Source organism: Acomys russatus, chromosome 2, assembly GCF_903995435.1.
Source record: "Acomys russatus chromosome 2, mAcoRus1.1, whole genome shotgun sequence".
NCBI classification, from domain to species: domain Eukaryota; kingdom Metazoa; phylum Chordata; class Mammalia; order Rodentia; family Muridae; genus Acomys; species Acomys russatus.
This window is the reverse complement of record NC_067138.1, coordinates 1,657,342-1,683,949: the sequence shown is the minus strand read 5'-3', so window position 1 is coordinate 1,683,949 and position 26,608 is coordinate 1,657,342. Positions and strand designations below refer to the sequence as shown.

The 26,608-nt window shown below is 51.2% G+C and overlaps 1 protein-coding gene across 1 annotated transcript in view; it reads left to right on the top strand.

The window, feature by feature from the left end:
- Nucleotides 1-10,580, top strand: part of Pax5 (paired box 5) — a 176,207-nt gene extending 165,627 nt beyond the window's left edge. Inside the window, exon 9 of the mRNA XM_051165094.1 lies at nucleotides 10,483-10,580. Within this exon, the coding sequence (XP_051021051.1) occupies nucleotides 10,483-10,580 (98 nt within the window). The remainder of the gene's footprint in view (nucleotides 1-10,482) is intronic.
- Nucleotides 10,581-26,608: the final 16,028 nt, after the last annotated feature.

Here is a 26,608-nt window from a genome sequence, read left to right as displayed (position 1 = left end):
CACACCTCGGTGTCATTCCATCTAAGAGGTGGGAGCTGGGGCCTGAAAGGATAAAGCCAGGGCATGGGAGGGGCCTCCTGGAAGTATTCTGTGACCACTGCAGGCCACATTTAGTGGCAGACAGTACTGATGATATGGGCAGGGCCCTGTGTTAGGGCTGCAAAGGTCTGTTGGTTGCTTGAGTCAGCAGACTCAGGGGCAGGGAAGACAGTGATGGACCCAGGCCTGGGGACTTGGGAGACAGAGGCAGAGTTCTCTCAATAGGGAGGAGTGTCCAGAAGGGCTTCCTGGAGGAGACGGCATCTGACCTGGATCTTGATGAGTTAGGGATCGGACATAAGGAGGAAGAGGAAGTCAGAGCCTGGGCTGTGGAAAATGGCACATTCAGATGGAGGTGCATGGGAAATAACATGTGGCAAGGGACAGAGAAGGTCCTTCGTAAGCAGACCCTGAAGGGCCTTGACTAGCCTACCTGGGCCAACTTGAGAGTCCATCCACATAAACCGGAAGCCTGTGGACACATCCTGCTGAGGCATTGTGGGACTCCCGGCTCCCTTACCCCACATACATACCCATAAAAACCCATTTAAAAAATTGTCACCATGGGGAGTAGAAGGAAAGCATGTGTATTGTCTTTCCCACTGTTTGCTTACATTGGAGCATAAAGGATCACAATTTTGGAATGAGACCACAACAGGAAAGCAGATTAACACTGACCAGAAGTGTTCAAAATGAGCTACGGCAGCATAGCCAATGATCTCAAACGGAAATGCCTATGGGGACAAGCATGTCAAAGAAAGAGAGAAATCGGCCTTTGGGGAACAAGGCAACAGACCTGCATTGTTTGGTCTATGGCTAACGCACATTTATGGCTTTAATAGAGTCACGCCTCAATCCAGGGCAATGTCAATAGGACTGTGCAGCGCAAGGCTCCATTCTTGCACCTGATGGACCATCACTGGGTGTGCTGTGGCTGAGGGTGGAGGTGCCATAATGCAGTGATGTATCCCTGAAGAATCTGCACTTTTTTTAGGTGTAGACATAAGATGCAGAGCACAAAGCAGGGTCAGGAAGGCTGGCCAATAGCAGAATCAGCGCTCAGGCCAGCCTTAGACTGCCCCATCTCCTCAGCCCTCCAGGCCTGCCATGGGCATCCAGCCACAGAAGAAAGCCACATTCTGCATTCCCTCCTCACAGCCACCCTCTCTCTTGGTTTTTCTCTTCCCTCGGCATTTCTGAAGGAAAGCCAGAGCTGGGAAGGGAAGAGGTTTTTCCCAGCAGTGGATCGATGCGCACCATGCAGGGCTGTCTGGGTTGACAGGCTGACCTTCCCTGAGCTCAGGTTTTTGCCTCCCTATTGGGAGCCCAGGAAGATCTTCCTGTGGAGAGGGAGAGCAAGCATCTCTTGGCCTGTGAGAGGCCAGACTGGAGGCTGGATGCAAGGAAGATGGAAAAGAGAAGCCTCCTGGAGGTCAGTTGCCGCCTTCACGGATGAGAACACTGAGGCTCAGTCAAAAAAAAAAAAGTTGTTCATTTGGTCAGTCAGAGACTTTGGCAGAACCCTGTGAAATATACACACATGCAAACATACTTACCTGAGTATACTGTTTATATTGCTGTGTACTCAGACAGGTGTGTGCATGTGTGTTGACGTCATGCCTATGTGTAATATGTATATTAAATAACATAAAATACATAGGCTGGCCATGTCTGTGCCATGTCCTCACTTAGGTCACTGTGGTCACAGACAGTTCCTTCGGCACAGCAACAGCTCAAGTGCCTGCTGATGCCCGGATCCACCACCTGTCATGTGGCTCTACAAGACCACTGGGAGGTTCCCTTTCAGATCTCTTCTCCGCCACCTCTTCCTCCACAAAGATTTTTCCCTCCCAGCCCAGTTTGACTCCTTCAGAAACAGAAGTTGTCTGTGAAGTCACTTTGAAAGACTTTCCATATGTTAATTGCAGCGGCCAAGGTCTGGAGCAGAGGTGGAGCTCACCATCTGTAGACAGGTCGGCCCCCAGCCAGCTCGCAAATCCCTGTCATCTGGCAGGTGTCGTTTTGGGTTAATTAAGAGCTATGCGGAGCCTGTTTGCCTGTCACTTCTAGAGTTTTAGGAAACTTTGACTTTCTTGCCATCTCTGGGTTTTGAGCGGAGGAGAAAATGCAGACGACACCTATGAGGTTGGAGCCTCAGGTTTCCCAGGTAGCTGCATCAAGAACGCTTTAACCCAGTCCCCTCTATACTTAAGTGTAGTGAGAGTTTCACTGGCGGGTCTTTTGTATTTGATGCGTCTGTATTTGTGACGTCTGAGGGAACCCCACATCTACCTTAAATGTTTGTTTTGTTCCAGTTGTTCTTGAGTTTTTGTTGTTGGAGTTGCTGCTGTTGTTTGCTTGCTTGGCAGTACCAGAATCAAATCTAGCGCTGCACATGCCAGGCAAACACTCCTAGCCCTTCCACCCCAGCCCTGTCCTTACTTTCTGTTTTGAGTCCTGCTCTCCCAGTGACACAGACCCTGTGCTTGCAGTGCTCTTGTTTCTCAGCCTCCTCGGTGCCTGGGCTGACAGGCCCCAACTTCAGCTTTGAAAGGAAGAGCCCTCCCCCCAACTTAGTCTACTGAATGACCTCACAGGGGCTGCTGATAGCCACCAGGAGCCTCCTTTGGTGATCTGAGCCCTGGTCAGTGCTAATGTGGGAGCATGTGATGTTCTATGCGCAGGGCTGGGTTCTCAACATTCTCTGTAGGGTGATGCTGACACTCCAGAACTGGCCAGACATGAGTTTGGGCACATGGTGTCGTGTCTTCGTCAAATGAAAGCATTGGTACACTTATATTTACTGGCTTCGCTACAGGTAAACTTTGTGTCCAAATAGAAAAATGTGTTCGTGAAACCAGTTATGAGCTCTATCTCATGATGTGCACGCTAGTGTACTCAAGAGAAAGTGTACTGATGTTGGCCACTTGCTTAAAAATGCAAAAATGATAAGGTAATGATGGGCTAGAGGGATGGAGAGATGCTGACAGGCAAGCCTGAGACAGCTGGTGATGGAGAAGATGATGGCCAGAGTGGTGTCCTCTGAAGCTCTACAGACTGCTGTGCTAGGGAAGTGGGCCTGCCGCGGGAGCCCCGCTCCCGTCTAGTGTTTTCTCCACCAGTCATGAACAGAAGGCTGAAATCCATCCCCACCCCCTCAAACTCATGTCTGCAAAGGTTGTTTATGATGTCACTTGACCTTCGCCACAAGCTCAGAAGTTGAGAACTCCTTTCCCTCCTAGTTAGAGAGGAAGAAACTGAGCCTCAAGGAAGGTTCCTTATGCCCACGGCCTCACAGCCTGCTAGTGACACACTCTGGTCTGCAGCCTGGGACCATGTCACAGGTCACCTTCAATTTTGGAGACTGGTTTGTTGTTGTTTTAGGTGTGGTTTGGTTTTGTTGTTGTTGTTTTGTTTTGTTTTTCGAGGCAGTTTCTCTGTGTAGCCCTGGCTGTCCTGGAACTCACTGTACAGACCAGGCTGGCCTCGAACTCACAGAGATCTGCCTGCTTCTGCCTCCTCGGTGCTGGAATTAAAGGTGTGCATCACCACACTTTGCTCAAAATTTTTTTAAAAGAAAAAAGGAAAGAAATTTGGCAGTGGTGGCACATGCCTTTAACCCCAGCACTCAGGAGGCAGAGGCAGGCAGAGCTCTGTGAGTTCAAGGCCAGCCTGGTCTATAGAGTGAGTTCCAGGACAATAAGCACTGTTTAGTTTTAATTTATGCGTATGTCTGTATAGCTGCACATGCCGCCTGTGTGTGGTACCCTCAGAGGCTAGAAGAGGGCTCTGACTCCACAGGAGCTGGAGTTAAAGGCAGTTGTGAGCTGCCAGACGTAGGTGCCAGGAACTGAACTCTGGTCCTCTGGAAGACGGACTGAGCTATCTTTTCAGCCCACTAAAGGCTATTTTTCTACCTTCTTCTCCATAGTAGGCAGCTCCAGGCAAGAGCATGCTGGAGCCTGCCCAGGACATGGTCCAGGGTTGTCTGGAGGTATTCAAGCTTTCTGCTCTGTGACCTGTTGAGTCCCACCCTGGGTCACCGCTGACCACTCCTCCCTGCCTTTGCACAGGTGGTGTCTCTTGGGCCAAACCATTCCTTTCTGGCTGCTCTCCCTTAGCAGCACAACTAAAAGCAAGATGGAATCACACACACCCTAGCTTGCCACCTCACAGAAAACTATGGTGTTCTCCTTCGTGGTTTTCCAATGTTTCCAGGCTTCTTTCTCACACTGGCCTGTGACTCTATGATCTACACTGACCTTTGGCCACATGCCTTCATCATAAGTCCACTGGCCACACAGACTGGCACCCAGGCTTCTCTTCTAACATTCATGTCTGGGGAAAACACCAACCCCAATCTTGGGATGTTGTCTTAGTATGTTTTCTGTTGCTGTAACAGATGGGTAATTGGTAAGGCAGAGATGTTCATCCTGACTCACTGTTCTGGAGGATACAGAGCGTAAGGGTGGGTGCAGCAGTGGCATCTAGCCAGAAGAGATAATGTGTGGGCAAGTTCAAGAGTACAAGCACATGTGAGAGACAAGCAAGACAGTTGGGTTTACTTTATTTTTGCTTGTTTGTTTTGTTTTGTTTTGTTTTTCGAGACAGGATTTCTCTGTGTAGCCTTGGGTTTATTTTCTACAGCTTATTCTCCTGGGAACCGGACTTCCTCTTAATGACATCAGCCCCTCCTAAAGGCCACGCTCAAAATAGTCACACAACATTCAAATCTCTCCGTGAATTTTGGAGGGGACATCCATATGCAAGCTACAGCAGTGAATGATACGCTCTATGAATGCATGGGAGATGGACGGGGATGAGTTTCATTTCTTACAAGACACCTTAAAACCGAAGCTGGGATTCCCACTCCCCAAGTGTTCACCGACACACACATCACACATTCCATGTGAGCAGCACATGTGTCTTCAAGTCCCTCCGTTCAGGTCCTTCCATTTTCTTATGCACAGCCCCTCCCTTCACCCAGATCTTTCCTTTGAGTACCTGAGAATTCAGTGAAAGCTGTGAAATCCTCTGAGAGCTGGGTCCCCGTTTGCTGGGGGGGGGGCTCTTTTCCATGTCCCTTTCTCTCCACCTTCTCCAGTTTCTGGCTTTGCCCCCCCAGGAGCGCTGCACTGTGGTGTGGGCTTCTCTCCCGCCCTGTGGTGTGGGCTTGCTCACCTTCGTCCATTTTCTGCTGCTATAACCGAATGCCATAGCCTGTGCTGTGTATAGAGAGCGAGGCTTGACTCCGCTCACAGCTCTGCAGACTGGGGAAGTTCAGTCACACAGCCGCCTCTGGTGCAGCTCTTCTTGCTAGTGAGGACCCTGCTGAGTCCAGAAGGGGCTCAGGACCTCACAGGACCACAGAACACAGTTCAGGTCTCTTTGCTTGTTGTGTTAATGCCCCTCCCCCATGGCCTCTGGTACCTTTAGTTACTTTCCCAAAGCCCCACCTCCAAACATAATAGTCTGATCAAGCTTCCACCCTCTTCTCCCTCTCCCACCCCACCCCCCATTTTTCAAGACAGGGTTTCTCTGTGTAGCCCTGGCTATCCTGGAACTCACTCTGTAGACCAGGCTAGCCTCAAACTCAGAGATCCACCTGCCTCTGCTTCACAAGTGCTGGGATTAGAGGTGTGTGGCACCACTGCTACCTGGTTCTTAATGCTTCTTAACGAAGACGAATGTACATCAACTTAACTTTTTGTGGGGGAACATTCAAACTGTAAACAATGATTTCTTTAGTCCATATTGAAGACGAGGAGACTGCTAAGAGCAGTTCTGTCACTTGTCTAAGGCCACACAGCCTTTGAGGAGAAAGTGCTGATGGTTGAGCCAGCTGTCAGCCATCAGCGGACCTCAGGTACTGCTGCCTGAGTTCTCCCTTGAGCTCCCATGGCACTATGTGGGACCCAGCTCGTATGCTACCTACAGGCCTTCGTCCACACAGTTTCCCTCCTTGGGACCACTCCACTGACCAGAATAAGGAAGACTATCACACTGGCTTGCAGTTGGAGAGTTTTTAGGTGTTTCCATTTGTTCAATTCTAGGCAGCACCCAGACCTGCCCTGAAGGAGAACCAGTGTGCTCTGTGCCTCTTGGACAAAGGTTTTACTGCCTACTGAGGCACAGCTATCTGGACACAAACTGGCCACCCCTGCCCTCACTGGCGTCTTACAGAATGTTTCTTGTTAATAAGAAATAGAAGCTATGATCCAAATGGTTTACAGTTTTGAGAGGTGCCCGAGTACAAATCAGTAGAGAGAGGCAAGGAGCCCCATTGCGGAGTAGAGTCTTTTTTGCTGGGCAAACTCACAAGGGAAGGGGTTTTATTGTGTGACTTTTTATCTTGGGCCTGTTGGCTTCATCTCTGGAAGTCCCCCAAAAAGCTAGAACCATGGCCACTAATCCTAGCATTTGGGAGGCAGAGGCAGGTGGATCATTGTAAGATCGAGGCCAGCCTGGTCTACAAAGTGATTCCAGGACAGCCAAGGCTACACAGAGAAACGCTGTCTTAAAAAAAAAAAAAAAAAGCTAGAACCAAGCACTTTGGTTTCCTGTACCTGTGGATGGCAGCAGCCAACAGTAAGCTCTCCCTGGCCTCACCCCTTCCCTCTACCTGCAGCCTCTACCAGTCCTAGTGCCAACTAATGAAAACCCTTCCATCCTGACCATTACATACCCTGCTCTGCAGCTGCTTCTGCTGGGTCTTCTCAGAGGCCTCAGCATCACAGGTCACACACTGACTGGTCCCAACCTCCATCCCCAGCTTTCAGCTTGGCCCAGAGTCCCTGCTTCCCTCTGGTCCTTGCATTGCGTTCTAGCTATCCTTAAGGCTGGGAGCACTGTCTCATCCTTAAGGCTGGGAGCACTGTCTCTTCAGTGGACCCAGGAGGTGGTCCAGGACTCTAACTTAAACACACCTTGCTTTTCGAAGCTTCTTTTGTGAGGTTCCAGCAAAAAATAAGGTACCTACCCATCAGTATGATAATGGTGTTGAGGAGATTAAAGGCCCAGGCCTACCCCAGAGAAGATGTTAGATGGCTCTCAACCTGTGGCTTGCAACCTCACAGGAGTCACATATCAGATATTTACATTATGATTAAAACTTACAGTAATGAAGTAGCAACCAAATAATTTTATGATTGGGGGTCACCACAACATGGGGAGCTGTATTAAAGGGCCACAGCTTTAGGAAGGTTGCGAACCACTGGGCTACGGCATTTGGTCGGCTCTGTCCTTTGACAGGTGAGGAAATAGGCCCATGATAGGAAAACAATGTCTTAAAGACAAGCGAGTCCAGGGCCAGGAGACCGGAACTTGGCCTTGGCGTCATGTACTGGCCTGAATGAGGACACTTAACAACTGAAATGCAGGCTTATTAATCTTGTTAGCATCACGAGGAAGCTGGGAGGTTCAGTTTGACTCTGGATGCTGAGGAGGACTTGGTGACTGATAGATTAGCAGTCACGATGGCAGACATGTGTGGACCCTTCTCTGAACACTCTACAAGTACCACATGAGCTTTGTGATTGCCCCAACTTGACAAAAAAAGGAAACCGAGGCACAGAGGAGTAGAACAACCCATCGCGAGTTCCAGAACTTCGAAGAGGCAGGCTCAGGATTTGAACCCACGAAGCCTGGCCCCATATCCTTGCCCGTGTACCAAACTGATCGAGGACTGTGGCATATACTTGGTCAGTGTGCTGTTCCCCACCCAGGACCAGCTCTGCAGATAGCCTCCTTGGCAATGAAATCCTGGCTTCTCCACACCATACACAACGCTAGCTTACTGTATAGCACTGCAGATAATCAGGTGCCACTGGACAGCCTCTAGGTCAGCCTCATGTCCCTGAGATGGCCAAGATCCCCATACTAAGAGTGCACTATTCTAACAGGGCATGCCATAGGATGAGGACTCAGGTGGCCACCTCACCATGACTCTGAACGCACCACGTGGGGTTCTGGTAGGTTTGTTTCCTCCTGCACACAGGATGTTGTAGTGGACATGAATTAGAGACTGCTTTAAAATCTCAGCCCAGAGCAGATGCCACAGCATATCCCTGGCAGTGGGAGCTCATAATGGACGTAGTGGTGACTGTTATCCAAGCTAGAGGTCCGTTCAGTAATGGTCCCTGGCTGACCCAGGACGTTCACTCACTCACTCACTCGCTCGCTTGCTCGCTCACACACTCACTCACTCACTCACGCACTCACTCACGCACTCACTCACCAATTAGTCATCCGTGCATACTAGATGGATGCCGAGCCTGGTGCTGAAGATTGGGATCGAGACAGAAACAGACAAAACTCTGTCCCCCAAGGAGTTTTCAGCCTTGTAGAATAGACAGATAATCAACAAGATGAGCATGCTGAACAAGGCGGGCTGGAAAGGGATAAGCTCTGCGGAATCATCCGTGGCAGGACAGGAGGAGGAGCTGGCCAGGGGTAGCATCCCAGGCAGGGGCTAGGAGAGAGCCTCGGGGACTCTGTGGCATGGGGATACCAATGACCAACAGACCTGCGGGGTGGGGGGCACTCCACCCAAGGCAAGACCATTGAGATGGGAGAAGAAGACACAGGAGACTCTGTGTGCCACAAGAGGGGCTGCAAAGGGCGCCTTCTGGACACCACGCAGGTGGAAGAGCCAAGCGGTGATCACTTAGGCTCCCCTTCTAGTCCCTAGAATCTAGAGGGTTTGGAAGTTGCTTCTGAGCACTCGCAGGCCTCCAGGGATCTGTGCCAACTCACTCTAGCTGAGTGGCCCTGAGGTGTGCCCAGATCTCAGGGGGAGCTGAGAGAGGCTTCCTGAAAGCGGTGGCCTGGTAGTAGGAACAATGGGGCTAATCAGAGATAGGCTAGGCACGGCAATCATCAGAATGTGCCTCTGAGAGCCTTGGCGAGAGTGCTGTCGCCCTACTCCAGGTTGCTCAACCTCCACGTTACTCCCCCCTCGCGCCCCCCCTCACTTCGCAAAGAGGAGAAGAAGAAACAGGGAGGTGGGAGGAGGCCATAGCTAGCACTGATGGATATGCTGAGGCTGGGCTGTGCAGCCCAGCACTGTCACCATTCCCTCCCTCTGTAAGCCGGAACCTGACACCCTGACCACTGAGGCATAAAAAACAGAGAATTGGAAGGCTCAGCCTGTCAGGCTGGGAGTGGCCCCCAGAGAGGCCTGAGCAGCAGTGTGTGTGTGTGTGTGTGTGTGTGTGTGTGTACGCATGCGCGCACGTGTGCGCACATGCAGGAACATGCTTGTACATATTCTGCCTATGCTTGCCTGTGAGGTGGGAGGAAGACTGGTCTCTCCCAAAGCCTCTTGCCCTTTAGCCTTTGTACATTCCCTTCAGGGGGATCATGGAGTCATGCTTGGCCACAGGTAGTTCTCTCAGGACTCTCAGGACCGTGTAACTCCTGTCATTTCCAGCAGGGCAGAGCCTTACCTGGGGGCTTAAGAAACCCGTTCAGTGCTCCACTGGCTTTCCATGCATGCCCTGCTCCAAAGCCTCTGCTAGACACTCAATGTGGAGGATCGAGAACCCAGTCTGCCCTCTGGGGCCCGGCAGTAGAGAGAAGGGAAAAAGAAATGGGCAGCGTCTGCTAGTACAAGCATGTGGAGACAGGATTTGAAGCTGGCTTAGCTGGCAGGAAAGACTCCCTTGGGGCTACTGCAAACCCAGGGAACAGCCGAGGGGAGGTGGAGTGATCAGCTCTTCAGTCTGTGCATCTGAGTGAATTGTCCTCTGGGCCTCTTACCTTCACCCCCCCTTGCCCTCCCCCTTGCCCTCCCCCTTACCCTCCCCATTACCCTCCCCCTTAACCTCCCATGCACACCTTCCGTGTGCCTGCCTTAGGTGCCTGCCTAAGTGCACCCATGGCATGCCTGCCTAGAAGACTCCAGCCTACTTCCTCCTTTGTTTCACAAGTATTTAGCCTGTTCCTTCACATCAGCAGGGTGCTGTCCCTGTTCTCCAGACACATGGGTAGCCCTGGGTCTCGTGTCCCTTTCCAGCCTGCTGCTCTTGGCACAGTCACTCTGAATTCACAGCACAGAGGGTCCACACTAGAGCTGAGGTCACAGGGAATGGCTCCCCCACCCCCCAGAATCTCTTAGGAACCTCAGCCGGTGCCAGCCACAGCAGGCTAGGGTTGGACTTAGGCAGGTGCGCCAAATGAGAGCCCCCGCTCCGGACCCTGCAACTCCTGCACATGATAGCTCTGTGGCATCCATTCCTGTTGATACAAAGTGCTTTGGGGTGAGATAGGCAGCTCACTGTGTACAACCCCGATATGCTGCTATTGGTTAGGAAAAGAACCGGAGGGTCATGGAGGAGACAGGTGCCACCAACGTACAGTATTTAAACTAGCTTGGACCCACAGCCTTCTCTGAACCTGGTTTAATGTTTGTCTTCTGCTTCTCTCTCTGCCCGCCCCCTGCAGGGAGTGAGTTTTCTGGGAGTCCCTACAGCCACCCTCAGTATTCCTCCTACAATGATTCCTGGAGGTTCCCCAACCCAGGGCTGCTTGGTGAGTACTGACCTTTGGAGTCTGTGGGTCCTTGGCTGTCCTACTTGGCCTCCTTATTGGGCCACGGTCTCTCTTGAGATCTGGCCATCTTTGCCCATGCGTGTGGGATACAGGACTTGTTATGATGGTCTTAATGCAGCTAATGTCCCTGCAGCTCATGGGGTCCAGAATGGGGTGGCGGGGGAGGGGCGGGGAGAAAAGAAGGTCTTGCCCGCAAGTAACTCATATTCCTTAGGAAACATGAAATATAGTGAAAATTCCCTAAATAAGAGGCACTGGAAATACAAACTTGCATTGATTGGTGCTGGCTGCCAGGAAAACTGTCTTACTAAGGGCTCTGAAGCCCACTGATTGATTAATGATGTCTGCTATGGGCATCATTGGTGCCAATTCCATTAGGAACCAGCTGCCCTGTGGCTTGCCAAGGCATGCTGTGTAGGGATCAGCTGGTGCCTAACCTCCATCCAAGGCTCAGATTGCTTGAATGTCCATGGCTGGAGCCAGCCAGGTCTGTGAATATGTGAATGTCATCACACACACACACACACACACACACACACACACACACACACACACACACAGCATATCTAACTGCCTCCCAAGGTTCAGGAAGAGTCCTTTGTTTTGATGTCCTAAGTTACCTGCATGAAGCCCACCAAAGCTGAAGTAACTTGAAACAGGGGCCCTGGATGCAGATGTCACCACTGTAGCATGGAGAACCAGCCAATCAGCTTGCAGGTTACAATACTGGCCTCACCCCTACAGTCAGCCAAGGATGTTTCTAGAGCAGTGAAAGGGGCGTGGGGGAGCCCTTGAGATGTCTCTGGCCTATCTGTCCACACTAACAAAGCCTCCTTCAGCGAGAGCCCGCTAATCCCTCAAATCCTTAATTATTTTAGGACCGAGAATCATATACTTTGTCAGAAGAGCAGCAACCTGATGTCCACACATTCACGTTGCCAGACGCTAGTCCTTGATTCCTTCCCCAATCTGGTTTGATTGAGACAGACATGTGGTATGGATCACGCAGCTCTCACTACCACTGGAGCTGCACGCGTGGGATATGCTCTTGGGATGCTGGGCTGCCCCCAAGCAGTCTGGTGTGGCGTGGGCAACTGTGGAGAAATAAGGAATACTGCCAGCTGGTGTTCCATGTCTCTGTGTGAGGGAGAGTCCCAGCCAGTCTTACAGAAGACTCTGAAATGCTCATTAGCTCTGGTTTCCCAGAGGCCTTAAGCCTGTGGGTTGGTGCCTTTTCTTTTGATTGGTTAAAAACCATTCTAAGCATTGAGCAAACATCTTGGCTGCTGTCTCCCCTTGCATGGACTCTGAGTTAGCCTAGCTGTCCATCTCAGGCAGGAAGACATGAGAGCAGCCATGTTTTCCTATGGGTGTAGCAGAGGGGCCACAGGTTTGAGGCCCAAGCCCAGGAGTCCCTCCTGAAAATCTCCCTCCAACTAAGCTCTGGTCCCAGTACTGCAGGGTGACCCACAAGGAATGTGTCTCAAAGAAGATCTCGGACCTGTGGGAATGCCTCCTTTTGAGGCACACTGACCCATAGCTTCTACACATGACTTCATGGCCTAGGCAGCCAAGAAGGGCAGAAATCCAGCCCATGGGTGGCACAAAGCCTTGCCAAGAGGAGTTGGTCGACATATGTGCTTTTCACAGACCATCCCAGAAATTAGCGGTGACACTCACTTCTGGGGATTAAGGGGTGCTGCAGTGGGGATGAAACTGCCCAGAGGTGGCAGTGTAAGAGTTGGGGTGGTTGTGGAAAATGTGTGTATGAGGGACTTTGCCAGGTGGAGAATTTTGGAACTGATGAGGGCAGTGGCATGTCCACTGGGGACCTGAGGCTTTTCCACTCAAGTGTGAGAACCATCCAGTTCACAGCCCATAATGTCAGGCTTTGTTCTGTGATCTCACTGGCTGGCGGTGAGGGAGCCTCAAGTAGGAATACCTGTGCTAGGTGCTGAGGGCATTCAGGGGGACCAGGGAAAGGTAGGGAGGAGGAAACAGGATCAAAACTGGTGATCTGAGTGAGCATTTACTAACTGTACTAGGCACGGGGCAAACGCTTTGCATGGACCATTTTATCCTGTCCTAAGCCCTACAGGATCCATTGTAGTATCTCAGAGCTGCAGAGAAGTGAGGCTTAGAAGGGCAGACTTGTCCTCCCCAGGTCACACACGGGCAAGTGTCAGACAAGCTGTCACCTTGACTCCAGAGTCTGGGTCTTCAGGTGGTATGTCATGGGGTTCTCTCAAGCTCTGTAACTAAGTCAGTCTGAACAGCCACAGCTGGGAGGGGACCTTGTGCCTCTGGAGGAACAGGTGAGAGCCCTCTGCACTCAAGCCTTACATGTGGCGAGGGCAGCAGGATGGTTTTGAAAACCGGGTTAATGACTGGTAATCTTAAACAACAGAGTACAGTTTACCTAATTTAAGCAGGAACTTATTTAGTAAAGGACATCAGGGCTTCCAAGAATCTCCAGGTGGCTCAGTAGATGGGCATGGGACACAGAGCGAGAAACACACCCAGTGGCCCTCAGGGCTGCTCAGCTGAGAGAATCCCCTGTGCTGGCAGCTGGCACCCACCACTTAGGCCATGATGCCGCTCTTCCTAGGTGCTTGGCAGCATGGGAAGATGTCCCCGGCCACTATTCAGACATGGAGGGAGGCCTTTGACACCTGTTCTGAGTGAATGGAGTCCTCCAGCCCTTCCTCCAGCCTATACCTGTGTTGGTTCAGGGATAAAATGGGGATGGTTACCATGGTAGCCTCTTATGTGGGCACTAAACATGAAGCTCTTGAGACAAGGGTCCTGAATCCATAAGGGTCCCACTTGCATGTTGGTGAAGACTTGTGGCCCACCTGACCATAGCCTTGCAAATAGTTCGGGCCTGCTCCCATCCTATGGGCTCTGCCGCAGACTTCTCAGTGGTTTGGCCAAACAAATCCCACATGTTTGGTCTAGAAAGACCCAGTCTGAGCCAGGCATGGTGGTGCACGCCTTTAATCCCAGCACTCAGGAGACAGAAGCAAGCAGATCTCTGTAAGTTCGAGGCCAGTCTGGTCTACAAAGAGAGTCCAGGACAGCCAAGGCTATACAGAGAAACCCTGTCTCAAAGGAAAAAAAAAAAAAGACCCAAGACCCAATCTGATAATTTTTCTGATTTGGGGTGAGGAATGTCAGTAATATGGTGACCTAACCTGCATTTCCTCAGGCCCGGGTGAACCTCTGAAGACACATACCCACCAAAGCTTAGGTTTCCCACTCAGACACAGCCTTGTGCAGGCCCCTCAGGAACCTTTGCTGACCTGGCTGAAGTCAGAATGAGGACCAACAGTGCCATCTTTAGCACCCCATCCCATGTGGTCCTCAAGGCTTGTGGGGGGCAGGGCAGCAGAGCTGGCAGGGCTGGCAGCAGGAAGGCAGACCATGGTCAATTAGGATTAGAATAAGGGTGCCTGCGGCTGCTGTGAAGGGACTGGAGAGGGAACCAGCCCCGAGCCAGCCTGGGATGACTGTGTCAAGAGGTACATTGATGATAATGTGAATTGGAGAGGAAACATGACAGAAGAAAGGGCAAGTTTATTCTAGATGGAGGTCTCATGGGCACCAGGAAGACAGAGTGCCTTGTGGGGTGGTGTTTTCATTTTCTGTGGTAAATCAAACCCTCAGCCAAGGCCGCCACCCAGGCCAGCTAAGCCCTGAGGGGTGAGGAGAGCTGTGCGAGGGAGCTAGAAACCTCACCACAGGGGGGCGGGTTTGGCGGGGGTGGGGGTGGTGGCTTCTGCAGCCTCCAGACCTGCGGGGAATGAACCCCACTCCCACCCCCACCCCATTGCTGTTCCTATCCCACAGAGGAAACCGACAGAGTCTCAAGTCAGGGTTGGAATGGGGAGATGACCTTAAAAGCAATGGGAGACCATCTTTGGGAATTCTTGAGTGTGGAATGTTTGCATGGGCCCTCTGGGAACACCAAGGAGAGGCACCACAGCATCACTGCCTGAGGCTACACCACCTTCCTGCGTCAGGGGCAAGAGTAGATGAGCCAGTGAGACCAAGTGTAGAAGGGAGTCTGGAAGCCAAAGTGTCCTCCTACCCTATTACATACTAGACATGGATTTGGCCAAGCACCCTCATCCATAAAACAGGGACAGTAACAGTTCCTACCTGATTGGACCTCATGGATGTAAGTTCTTAGATGAAAGCGAGCATTTCCATAGTGCCCTCACATTTGCCCTCTTTTCAAGACAAAAACAACCGAGGCTCAGGGGAGCTAAGTCACTTGCTTTTCACCACATGATTGGGCAATGTGAAGAAAACCCCACAGCTCAGCCCATAGTTATGGTATCCAGGAGAACCATCAGGGTTGGTTTGGATTTGAGTGAGCTTTTAAAACAAACCCAAGCCGATCCATGCGGGAATTAAGCTCACCAGGCCTACTCCAACAAGACTGGCTGATAGGGCCCCAACTTCCGTCTGCTGCAACCAGCCTGTCCGTCCAGTATCAGCTTTGAACTTGTTGTGGTGGGTGAACCCCCTCACCAAGGGCGCACAGCTTGGGTTCAGGGCCAGGCTCTGGCATTGAGGGGCTTTGCTATGTGAACAGGTTTTTATTTTTGCTCAACACCTGTTCCCCTCACTGTGAAAGATCTGAAGCTGTAACCTCTGTGATTCTGAGACTCTAGCCAGGTCCCTTGGGCCCCCAGCTCCCCAAGTCCCCAGAGAAGAGTTTTAGTATAGACAGGAGTTCCGGTAGCTACTGCAGAGAACGTGCCCAAAAAAGCAGAAAATGGTCCAGAGGCATGAGACCACCCAGGGACCACCCTGTCCTGGGGTCACAGGAAGGGGCCTTACCCCCCACACACAGCCGCCACTGCTCCATGTCCAGCCCAGACCAATCCCACTTTCTGTCAGTGGTCACCAGAGCTTTTCTGAAAGCCCAGCTTCTCAGAGCACAAACTCCTTTTAATTTTTTCCCCCAAGACAGGGTCTCATTATGTAGACTGGCCTCCAACTCTTGGCAATCTTTTTGCCTCAGTCTCCCAAGGCTTGGATTGTACATACATGTGAGTTAACATGCCTGGGTCTGATTCCCCTTAGCTGGAAACTGGAGGCAGATGACAAGGAAGCCAGGGCCCGGTCCCCGCATATTTAGGATTCTCTGCCTGGGACAGGGGAAAAGCACCAAGGAGAGAGAGGTAGCTCAACCTGTGAAGGAAAGTAAGCTCATAGGAGAGTTCCCAGAGGAGGATAGCAGCACCCTGGGACTCAAAGGAGGTCTAGACAGGAAATAGAGTATAAGCACAGGCCAGAAACTCCAGGCAGGAGTCCCAAGTCTGATAAATGGGGTCACCGGCCATGCCCCCGACATTTGAATGAGACAACCCATGTAAAGATGATAGTGTCAGGCACACACTTAGGGCACGGTGTGGAGTAAGGCTGGCAGTGATGACCAGTAAGGCCCAGGGGCCCAGAGACGCGGGCCAAAGCTTGACCAGAGTACTCGTCAATCAGACGAAAACCTAACCGCTTTATTCGGTGTAGGTAAGGCCTCAAATGGTTGTGCACAAGACCAGATACTGCATACATTAGGCTTTGAGATCCATAGGAGGCAACTACTCAGTTCTTCTCGGTCACACGGAAGCAGACAGAAGCCACACAAATGGAAGAGGAGATGCCGAGCCAGCACAGAGCCCAGGGGCTTCCGTCCGCGTGCAACTCTACGTGGCCCTGATAAGACAGGGAAAAGATGAGGACAGTGCCTGAGAGGACAAGGGGACAACGAGGTGGGGGAGCGGTGGGCAGGGCACCCCAGGCTTGATCTCAGTGCCTTCTCGTCTCTTCCAGGCTCCCCATACTACTATAGCGCTGCAGCCCGAGGAGCCGCCCCACCTGCCGCAGCCACCGCCTATGACCGGCACTGACCCTCAGAGCCACATGAGCGCCAAGCACTTACAACGCATCATCATTGAAGGAGACAGCCTCCCAACCCCCAAGACAGACAGAGGGGCCCAACAACTTCGTCTCCCACCCCCCCATCCCACCCACACTCGAAGCACCCTCCCTCCCTTTATTCCTGCCTGGGATCCAGGTAGGGCTGTTGGACTTCTCCATCCTCGTCCATTTCAAGAGTCAATTGATGTGCTTCTCCCATGGTGACAGGGTCTCTGCTGTTTGGGAGACCACTGTAGCCATGCCCAGCCTGCCAATCCCCCTGATCACCTGTGTGTTTTGGCCACAGCAGGCCTGGAAAGGAGAGCTATTGCTTCACACCACCCATGTAAATACTTTCTTGTTTCTCTGTGGGCCTGAGGGTCTAACGGAGCCGATTAGCCAACCCACAGTGCGTCACAGGACATCTTCCACCTGTGCACAGAACATCCCCTCTGCCCTGGTGCCCTGTCAGGTATCTCAAAGTTGTCTTTGAAACTGACGGTGCCCGCCTGGAGGACACCTGGCCTCTAGCTTACCCTACATGTCTGATGTCTAGAAGGCTCACCGGTGGTCATGGTGCAATTTTCCCCTGAGGTTCCCCCCCAAGAGGAGTATGCTTCTGAGAGATGCCCTGGCTTCTTGCTTCCATTTCCATGGAGCCACTGCAGTCAACAGTTCTTTTTTTGATCAAGGATCTTCAAGAGACTGCCCAGGCCGTTCCTCCGCTGCTGCTATAAAGAGGCTATCCAAGGGCTGATGGCATTGTGACTCTGAATGGCTAAGTCAAAAGATCATCTGGCCCAGGCCTGGGACAGACCTGAGGCTCCCCAGCTCCTCCTGTTCCCGGGAGCCACCAAACTGAATATGTTTTCTTAGGCGTGTTTCCCAGGCTCAAGTCACTTTGGACATCAGCCATGGACACTTCACCCAACAACTGTCCTTTGGGACGCCAACAACTGGATTCTGGGCAAGCCTGTCCCAGCCACAGAGACAGTGACTAACAGAAGGGACTTAGCCCTTTGTGGAGGACCAGCACATCCTGCAGGCATCAGCTAGGACCCAGGCTTCCTCTCACACAGCCCTGCCCATCCTTGGGGGGAGCACAGTGTGTGGCTGGATGTGAGGCACTGGGGATGGTAACAGGTGTCTGACTTACACTGCTTCATGGGATCAGGATGGAACTCTCTGTGGGAAAGGCAGAGGAATATGTGGGAGACAGAGGAAGGTCTAGGGGCCAGGGCGGGGCAAGCTATGAGGAACCAGTGAGTGAGTTGGGGGTGGGTTTGAGTCTGGGGTGCATGGTGACACATTCTCTTCATCTGGAACCTCTAATCGCTGCGTGGTCCCTCTTGCTAACTCAGAGCAGCAGAGAAGAACCCGTGTCTAAACTGACGCTGCAGTATAGCAAGGACAGAGAACTTGACCGTTCCACATAACAGGGCCCCTAAGGCCTGCTGTAGCTGTGCTGTGTGGCTTCAGAGCCTTTACCTCTCTGATCCTCTGCTGGGCTGACAAGCTTTCTCCTCTCTCCCTTCCTCCCTCCTCCCTTCCTCCAAGGAAGCAGTGGCAGTGACAGTGAGTGTCACCTGGGTCAGGGTCTCACTTTTGAACAAGTATATGGGGTCTTGCTAATGTCCCCATCAAGTGCACAACAGCAATGGGAAATAAAAAAAAACCTGGTGTGATCCCCTAAGGGGAATGGAGGCCCAGCTTATGGAAGCCAAGAACCTGACAGGGAGACCAAACCAATCTTCTGTGCCTCAATACCCCCACAGGGTAGTGGGACAAAAGAAGAAATTAAAGCTCAGTAAAGTAGAGTCCCCAGGCATTGACTGGCAGAGGTTTGGCTGGGACTAGGGCCCCTGACTTCTAACATGTGGTGATCCCTGTCACCTCTACCTTCCTGGGAGAGAAGGTGACCAGGAAGACAGCACTGCTTGTCCCAGTACTCCAGATCAGGCTCCTGAACAACTAGAAAGCCAAGGATCCCCATCACCAGGCCAGAGGCAGAGCACGTGAGCTCAAAGCAGACTCAGTGTAACTTGTGAGGCAGAGGGAGATAGCTAGAGCCCCAGCCCACCTCCAGGAGCTGAGTGACCTGCCTCCAGCCTCTGTGTGTCAGCTACGGTAGGAGAGGGCTCAGTCCTTGTCCCTTTTTCTCTGTCTCCTGCCATTGTTCTCTTAGAGTAAGGGTCACCCGGTGCTCTGTGCAGTTTCAAACTGTTGGCAAGAAGGCAGCCTCCCTGAACCAGCACCTTCCTTCCTCAGCGAAGTCCACTCTGCCCCACAGCAGCTCCCTCCTCAGCCACCTGATCTTGCCCCTGTAAGGAATTCCATCTTTCCTCATTCTCACCTGGGGTGCTGCTGGTCCCCAGACTGGAGTCTGTATTTATTAGACAACCCCATGGCCTCTGGGATGCCAGGTAGCAGCACAAGAGCACAGAGACTCGCCGATTGTTCAGGCACACCCTGCTCTGGCCAGCTGGGGAGGCGCAGATGGATGTGGATGGTCTCACATCAGCGCACCTGCTCACCAGCGAGCACTCTCACACTGCAGATGCACAATGGCCAGAGAGCTCAGAACAGAGTGTGGGCCTTCACCAGCACCGAGGAAGGAGGCCTGGGCATTGCTCCGTGGGCCTTCACTCCCGTAGTCCTGTTTGAACTTTGTGAAAAAGGATGTTTTTCATACCATTTTACCTAGCTCCAGACTGAGAACTTGTGATGATAGAGCAGGCCCACCATCCCTTGGCTGAAGCCCCTGCTCAGAGATCATGCCTTCCTAACCAGCCATGTCCAGGGCTTTGTAATACTCCACCGTTCTATGAGACAAAGACCCTGACATTTGGGGCTCACTGTCTTTGGTGCAGATGGAATGAGTCCTCAGATCTCTGAGCCACATCCTTTGTCCAGAGTTGAGCTTCCATCATAGAGCAAACAGCTTGAAGACACCCACCCCTCAGTCCTCCAGAAATCCCCAGACGTAAACAGTGAAAGAAAGAACAGAGCCCAGTAACAGGAAGGGTCTGGGGACTGGTGGCCTTGCTGGTTCCCTTAACACTGAAACTTTCGGTCTTTACCTAAATTCACATGAACACCTCATGTTTGTGTGGAACCTTTCCCTGATGTACCCCAAGGCTCACAGGATAGTGTGTCCAAGCCTGTGCCTCAGTCCCTGGCAGGGTCTAGACATGAACCCACCTTTCAGAGTAGAAGGCAACAGTCCTATGGAGCCATCCATTTCCTTTTCTGTCTCCTCTGCCCTTTCGACTTTGGAATAAACAATGACAGTGTGCAGGAGTGCCGGGCCTAGAGCCTGAGCTATCCATAGGCCCGGAAAACATAGACTGTAATGTCTGAGGCCAGCCGGGTGGTTCAAACCCACCCTCTAGGCAACAGGGCGTGGCCCCAGATATCTAGAGCACAAGTGGCCCATGGAATGGCATCTCAGTAGTGAAAACTTGTAAACCACTCTGTTGGCCTGCGGGCCGAATTGGCTCCATTAGCCACTGTCTTGCCAACCACAGCCAAAAACCTTTCACTTTCTCTCCTCATCCCTTCATGAACACTTGGAGAAGGGAGGGAAGTGAGAGGTGTGCAAACTGTTTGGACATGGAATGTGGCACTGGGGTGAAACAACATGCATAGTGGGTATGAAGGGAGCTGCTGGTTTTCTATGTATAGGGCCCCAGATGTAGCCACAGGGCATTGAGGGATGAAATCCCTTTATGGAGTATCAGGCTCCAGAGTGGCTGCCCTGCCTTTGGCTGCCTTAGCTTCATCCGCCCCCTTGTAGGTGACATTTCAGCTAGAATTTAACTCCAAGCCATGGGGAGCAAATCTCAAAGACAAACCAAGCACTCCCAAACAAATCCCAGGAACAAGTGATGTCTGACCTACAGTCTCTCGGGAGCCCTCTGCACAGGCCAGGCCAGGCTAGAGTAGGTTGACCCCGTAGGTCTTAGAGCTAGACCAGCTCCATGGTGGCTCTGGCCTTGTCACCCATCTGGACTCTGCCTGTGATGGTTTCCAGGCACATACCGGTGCACCTGGGTAAATTTATTCCTTCAGTGCTTTAACCTCCAAGATGTCCAAGGCACCCGCATTTCTTTAAAGGAAATAGAATCCATGATTGGAGACTTGGACAGTCGGGCCATGACTCCTTGATGCAGTCTGCCCTACCTCCCAGTGGCCCCTTCAGCCCCTTGGCCCCTGTTGTCCCTGGACCTCAAGATTCCTTTTTGAATATTCATGAGAGAGCCACAGAGTTGATCCACACTTCCCCACTGTCAGCTCAGGCTGTCTCTGCAGCGGTGGCCAGGTCCCCAAGGGCCAGCTGCAGATCACATAGTGAGTCCCTTGCCCGGGTGCTGTCCTGGTGCACACGCAGCATCTGTAGAGAGAGCTTCATGCTGGGAGCAGCAGGCACCCATCTTTCTTTCTGCCTTTGGTAATTCCTCAGCTCCTGGACACTCCCGGGACCGATCACTGCCACTCATGGGATTCAATCTGGAGGTTCCTCTTAGCAGGGTCTCCAGACGAGGTTGAACATAGCCACGTGGTACATGGACAGACTTCTGCCCACACCTTTGACTCCTGAGCAGCAGCAAGTTGCTGTTTCTGTCCTCACTGTGGGAATGTCATGGCATGTTGGTAGCATCTTGGTAGGATTAGGCTCAGCATGGGCAGGCTTGAGCATGGAGCAGGAAGGCAGAGAGGAAAACAACAGGAAGTAGTGGGGACTTGGCAGTTTTGCGCCTCCTGTTGACTCTAAGGCCTGACTCTAGGAACCAACCTATAGCCTCACCTGCTCCGACCTTGGGCTCACTTCCGCTGAGGCTGCGGTAGTACGTGGGGGTTTAGTCCCTCAAACCTCCGTGCAGATGGCACACCCTTCGTCTTCTCTAGAAGCACCATTAAGGACATGTGATGGTAGGGTTTTGATTTACGACGGTGCGTTTACCTTAGAGCAGGACAGGAAGGAACCCCTTTAATGATCCCCTTGCTTCCAAGCACAAATACATTTTAATGAAACTATTTTATTGTATTTGAGGCACTGGAGAGTTGAACATTTGCAACTAATCAATAGCCAGTCAGTTGCTATAAAGTTAAAAAAGAAAATACATTCCAAGTCTGTTTTAAACATCCTGTCAAGCTCAGAGCCTGAGTCAGGCCTTCCTCTCCATGCCGTGTGCACAGGTGCATGGACAGGGAGCACACACGCACACACACACACAGAGACACACACACATACTCACACACATTCACATATCCACACACTCTTACACACATAGTCACACACTCTCACACATTCACACTCACCTACACAGTCACATACTCCCACACACTTATGTACACACTCACACACGCTCTAATACTAGGACATGAAACTCAGAACTACTGAGTCTCTCAATGCCAGTTCTTGTGGCTCTCCTTGCCGTTGGTCACAAAAGGTGAGCAGACCCAGCAGCAGCCTGTCCTAGGGCTCAGAAGGGCAGGGTCAGTCCCCTGCCCCAAGCCGCCAGCACACGTGGGTAGTGGGCAGTGGGGGCCTGATGTCGTAACATGATTCTTCTCTACATGGCTGCAGGGTCACCCCCACAGTGGACAGAAGGTGGAATTTTGACTGCACTGTGGCCCTGGCTCCTGCTGGACAATGCTGCCCTGATTTGTCACCCTCTAGTGGCCTTCAGACATTGAGTATTTGTAGAGACGCAGAGTACATTCCAATGGAACTCAGGCAGGAAGGCACGTGGGTTTTGCTTTTCATTCTTAGAGATGGTTAACTTTGTCCTAGGGACTGACCTTTCCAGCATCAAAGAAATACATATCTACTGTATCCGCCAAAGTTTGTGATGCCTGCATAGACGCTTGTTAAAAAAAATAAACAAAAAACCAACAAAAAATAAAGAAAACCACACAATTGAATTGCCTTTGAAGTGGGAGACGGTCTGTCTCCAGCAGATTGAGAAACAAAAAGCTTCTTAAAAGTGTGTATGTTTTATATTCTTTTTTTTTCCTAGTAGAACTGACTTGAAATATTGGTGGGTTTTTTTCCCTTAGTGATGTGTGTTGCTTTTGTGTGTGATAATATTTGAATGTAATTACAGCAGTGCCAATTTGCCAAAGATGTTGGACATATTTTTTTTTCGTTGGGGGAAGGGAAGGGGCTGAGGGTGGGACATGGGAGGAAACTGGGATGGGATACTGGTTTAATTTTTTTTTTAACTTTTTTTCTTGTCAAACCTGGGATTTGTGGATTTAAGTTAAATGGTTGATTGCAACACCTTTATTTTACCTTAGCTGCAGAAACATGCAATAAGATTGGCGTAGTTTCAATATCTGTGTCTTTTCATGAGTGACTGTTCCTTGTGAAGAATTGATTTTATGTAACCTTTATGTGAGATAATTATTTGTAAATATTTGCCATAATTTTATTGGTTCCTAAAATAAAAGTAATTTTTTAAGTTCAGAAAAAATATTCGATCTTATTTGTTTTTACTAATTCATACATGCTCTTTGACAAGTTTGACTAAGTCACCTGGCATGGTGGACAACTTAATGGCTCTTGGCTAAATTGGGGTCAGAAACAAATTTAGACACCTGGTGTATAGGCCTGTATATGTGACAGAAGGGGCAGATTCTGCCTTTGAGGGAACTCCAGGCCAGTTAGCTGGGTGGATAATGGGTGATAGCCCCCAACACACACACATACACACACACACACACACACACATACACACACACACAGAGGGGGAGGGGATGGGGGAGGGAGAGGAAGAGAGAAGGAGAAAAAGACTGTCCCTCAGCATGGGAACCTTCACTAAGCTCTTTAACCTCAACTTCTACTAGAAATAACCAGGACCACCCACATCATTCGTTCTATTTGTTCATTCATTTATTCAACGACTGACTGAACATCTATTCTATCCCCACCACATCAGTGGACAGAGCACTCAAGAACCCAGCTCATATCAGACTCATAAGCTAGTAGTTTGGGGACACTGAGTTATCACAGGCAAATCACTGAGTGAGTGGCGTATGCCCACACCTATGCTTTTAACCTACACCCAGACTGAGTTATCTCAAATCTAAAGTGTACGGGTTCTGACAGACCAGAAGCTGCTCACACCAGTACACCTTGCCCCTAGTCTGCCTGACCTGAACTCGGTGACCACATGCCACAAACCTGAGAGGAAAACCCTGTCTCCGAGCCTTTAGAACTGAGTAGCTGGGCTGCATGGGAGCCAGAGGTGGCTTTCTTTTTCATCAGGGGGCAGGGCAGCTGTAGACTTGAGCCATGCCCCTGCTGGGCTATGTCAGTCTGCAAGGGCTGGTGGGACTGCTGTGCCCCATGGCACAGTGTGTTCAACTCAGTAATTGCCAGAGATGGAGTGGGCGAGTGACCACGTGGGGGCTATGGACTGCGACTCATTCATATTTAATAAAGCTGGCTGCGCGGCCTCCATTCATTTTTGCAATGGATGGTGACGAGGAAGATGATTCCTCGGGGAGGGAGGGGGTGGTGAGCATGGAAGAGCCTAGTTCTTCTTCCTTCCCAAAGCTCTGGCTTAGAGCACAAACTCTGGAGAGACGCTCTCATGTTTTTTTTTGACAGGTGGCAGAGGGGCAGAAGCCTGCTCCTGCTGTCTGCCCCAGAAATAGGGCAGCGGTGTCACTGATAGCCAGGGAAGGTGCAGCCCCATGTGACAACTGAATGGACGTGAGGGACAAAGGCTCCGGAGAGGAAGGTGACTACAGGTTGGATTGGAAATGTCTCCCACAGGCTCATGGGAATATTTCATACAAGTTTCGAATGTTTGGTCCCCAGTTATGCACCGCTTTTCATGGGTCTGGAGTCTTTGGGAGGTGGAGCCCAGCTGGAGGAAATGGGTAGGTCCTTGGGAGCATGTTATTACTGGCCATTTCTCCTTCGGCTTTCTGTGAGCATCATGGGCCACCATACGGATCGACGACCTGTTCTACCACATCTACTACCATGATGCCTTGCCCAAGCACATGGGACTAAATATGTGCTGTCCCTTCTGAAACTGTGGGCCCATATAAATCTTCCTTTTTATAAGTACTTTCTGTTAGGTGTTTTGTCACAGGCCAAGAAAAGTAACGCATTAAGGGTGCCAACTCAGCCAGCCTGCAGCAGCCTTCTCTGCTTGGCAACAACCTCAGAGGGAGGGGGGATGCCTGAGGCCCAAAGTGCAGGGTGGAGTCCCAGGCCCATTCATTCCTCCCTCCAAGAGAGGTCCTGGTAAGCCTGGGCATCCAGGGTTGCCCTGAGTGGGGAAGGAAGCCTCTAAGAGACAAGACACGGTCTCTTTAAGGGGTTTGACAGGGAGACATTTTGCTGGCGTACCCTGACCTTCATTTTTTCACCTGTATAATGAGTGCACACCTTGTCCCATTTACCTCAGGGTTGTGAGGGGTGAGTGTTGTGTAGTGCATGTTTTCCTATGCGGCGAATGTGACATTTGCTAAGATGTCTTCTCTGTTGTAAGGAAGTCACAGTATGGGTTAGGGAGGTGGAGTTGCAGTCAAAAAGTGCCTTATGCCCAAGCATGAGAGCCTGAAGTCAGATCCTCCAAGACTCACCTGAGAGCCAGGCATGATGGTGTGTGCCTAAGCAGGGGGGAAGTGCTGGGGGAAAGGAAGGCACAGAGACCAGGGCTGGGGAGACAGCCAACTCAGGCTGAGCACAGGCTGCGATCCTGTGTCTCAAAAGAATAAAATGGAGAGAGATAGAAGAAACCTAAGTAGACCTCTCTAGCCTCCACAGTTACGCGGTCACATATGTGCACACGTGAGCATACGCACATACACAGACACACATGAGAGAGAGAGAGAGAGAGAGAGAGAGAGAGAGAGACAGAGAGAGAGAGACAGAAAGAGAGAGACAGAGAGAGAGAGAGAATGTGTGTTAGGGAACAGGTGCTTTTTGAGCCAAGCCAGGAAGAATACACATGATTTGAGAGAGACAGCAAGGAGAGGCCTCCCAGGCAAAGGTAACCATGTACACAGAGAGGTGTGTTGGGCAGAGATCCCAGACTGCTTACTCTTGAGCACTATGGCCCTCCCCCTGTATGTCAAACTAAGAGATAACCAGGATAAGAACAAAAAGAGATGGTTAGCCCTGGCCCATGTCATTTCCCAGCAGGCAGGCTTGCCCAAGGAGTAGAGGGCGGTGGCTAGTGCAGGCAGGACCTGAAGTTTCTCCTCAGCAGGCTGCAGACAGGGGAGAGCCGAGGATATCCCGCCATAAGGCTATGTGGGGAGGGCCACCTCCAGGCCTGCCAACTACAGGAGGAAAGGGTGACCAGCACCCAGAAGGAAGGCTTCTCACAGCAAGCACGGCCATTGTGGCTTTAGACTTCTGGAGAAATTAACACCCCAAGGGATTTTATTTTGTATTTATTTCTTTTTGATTTGCTTATTGTTATATTCTAGTTTTTTTTTTCCTTCAGGGAGTATGCCTTGTACAAAATCTTTAAATAATTTTATTAAATCAACAAAGCTATTCTTGGCTTCGCCTTCCCCAGGATCTGGTGATAGGAGCCAGTCAAGCCTGGCTTCAGGCCAACCCTGAGGGTGTTTAGTAAATAAAGCACTTTCCTGTGTTTGTTTTCAAGGCTGAGTAACTCAGTACCACACACAGGGTAGCTTACACAGCACTAATTTGTTTTCTCTCCGTTCTGGAGGCTCCAGGTCCAAGATCAAGGCATGCACAGGGCTGAAGCCCTCTGAGGCCCCTCCTCATCCTACTGACAGATGTCATGTGTGGAGGGCACTAGCCCTCCTGGATTAGGGCCCACTCTAATGACCACTTTCCCCTTAGTCACCCCTCCAAGGCCTTGTCTCAACACAGGCACATTCTGCAGTTCTGAGGGGTAGGACTTCAGCGTGTGAATTTAGGGATCCGTCCACAACGCCACCGAAGACTACAGAGACTCACAGATCCAAGCCCAGCCTGGGTTGACTCTTCGCATGTCTCCTACCATCTCTACCAAGCAGTCTGTGTCCCGTCTCTGCCAGAGACATCCGCCCAGCACCCACATCCATTCCTTAGCAATTCAGTATG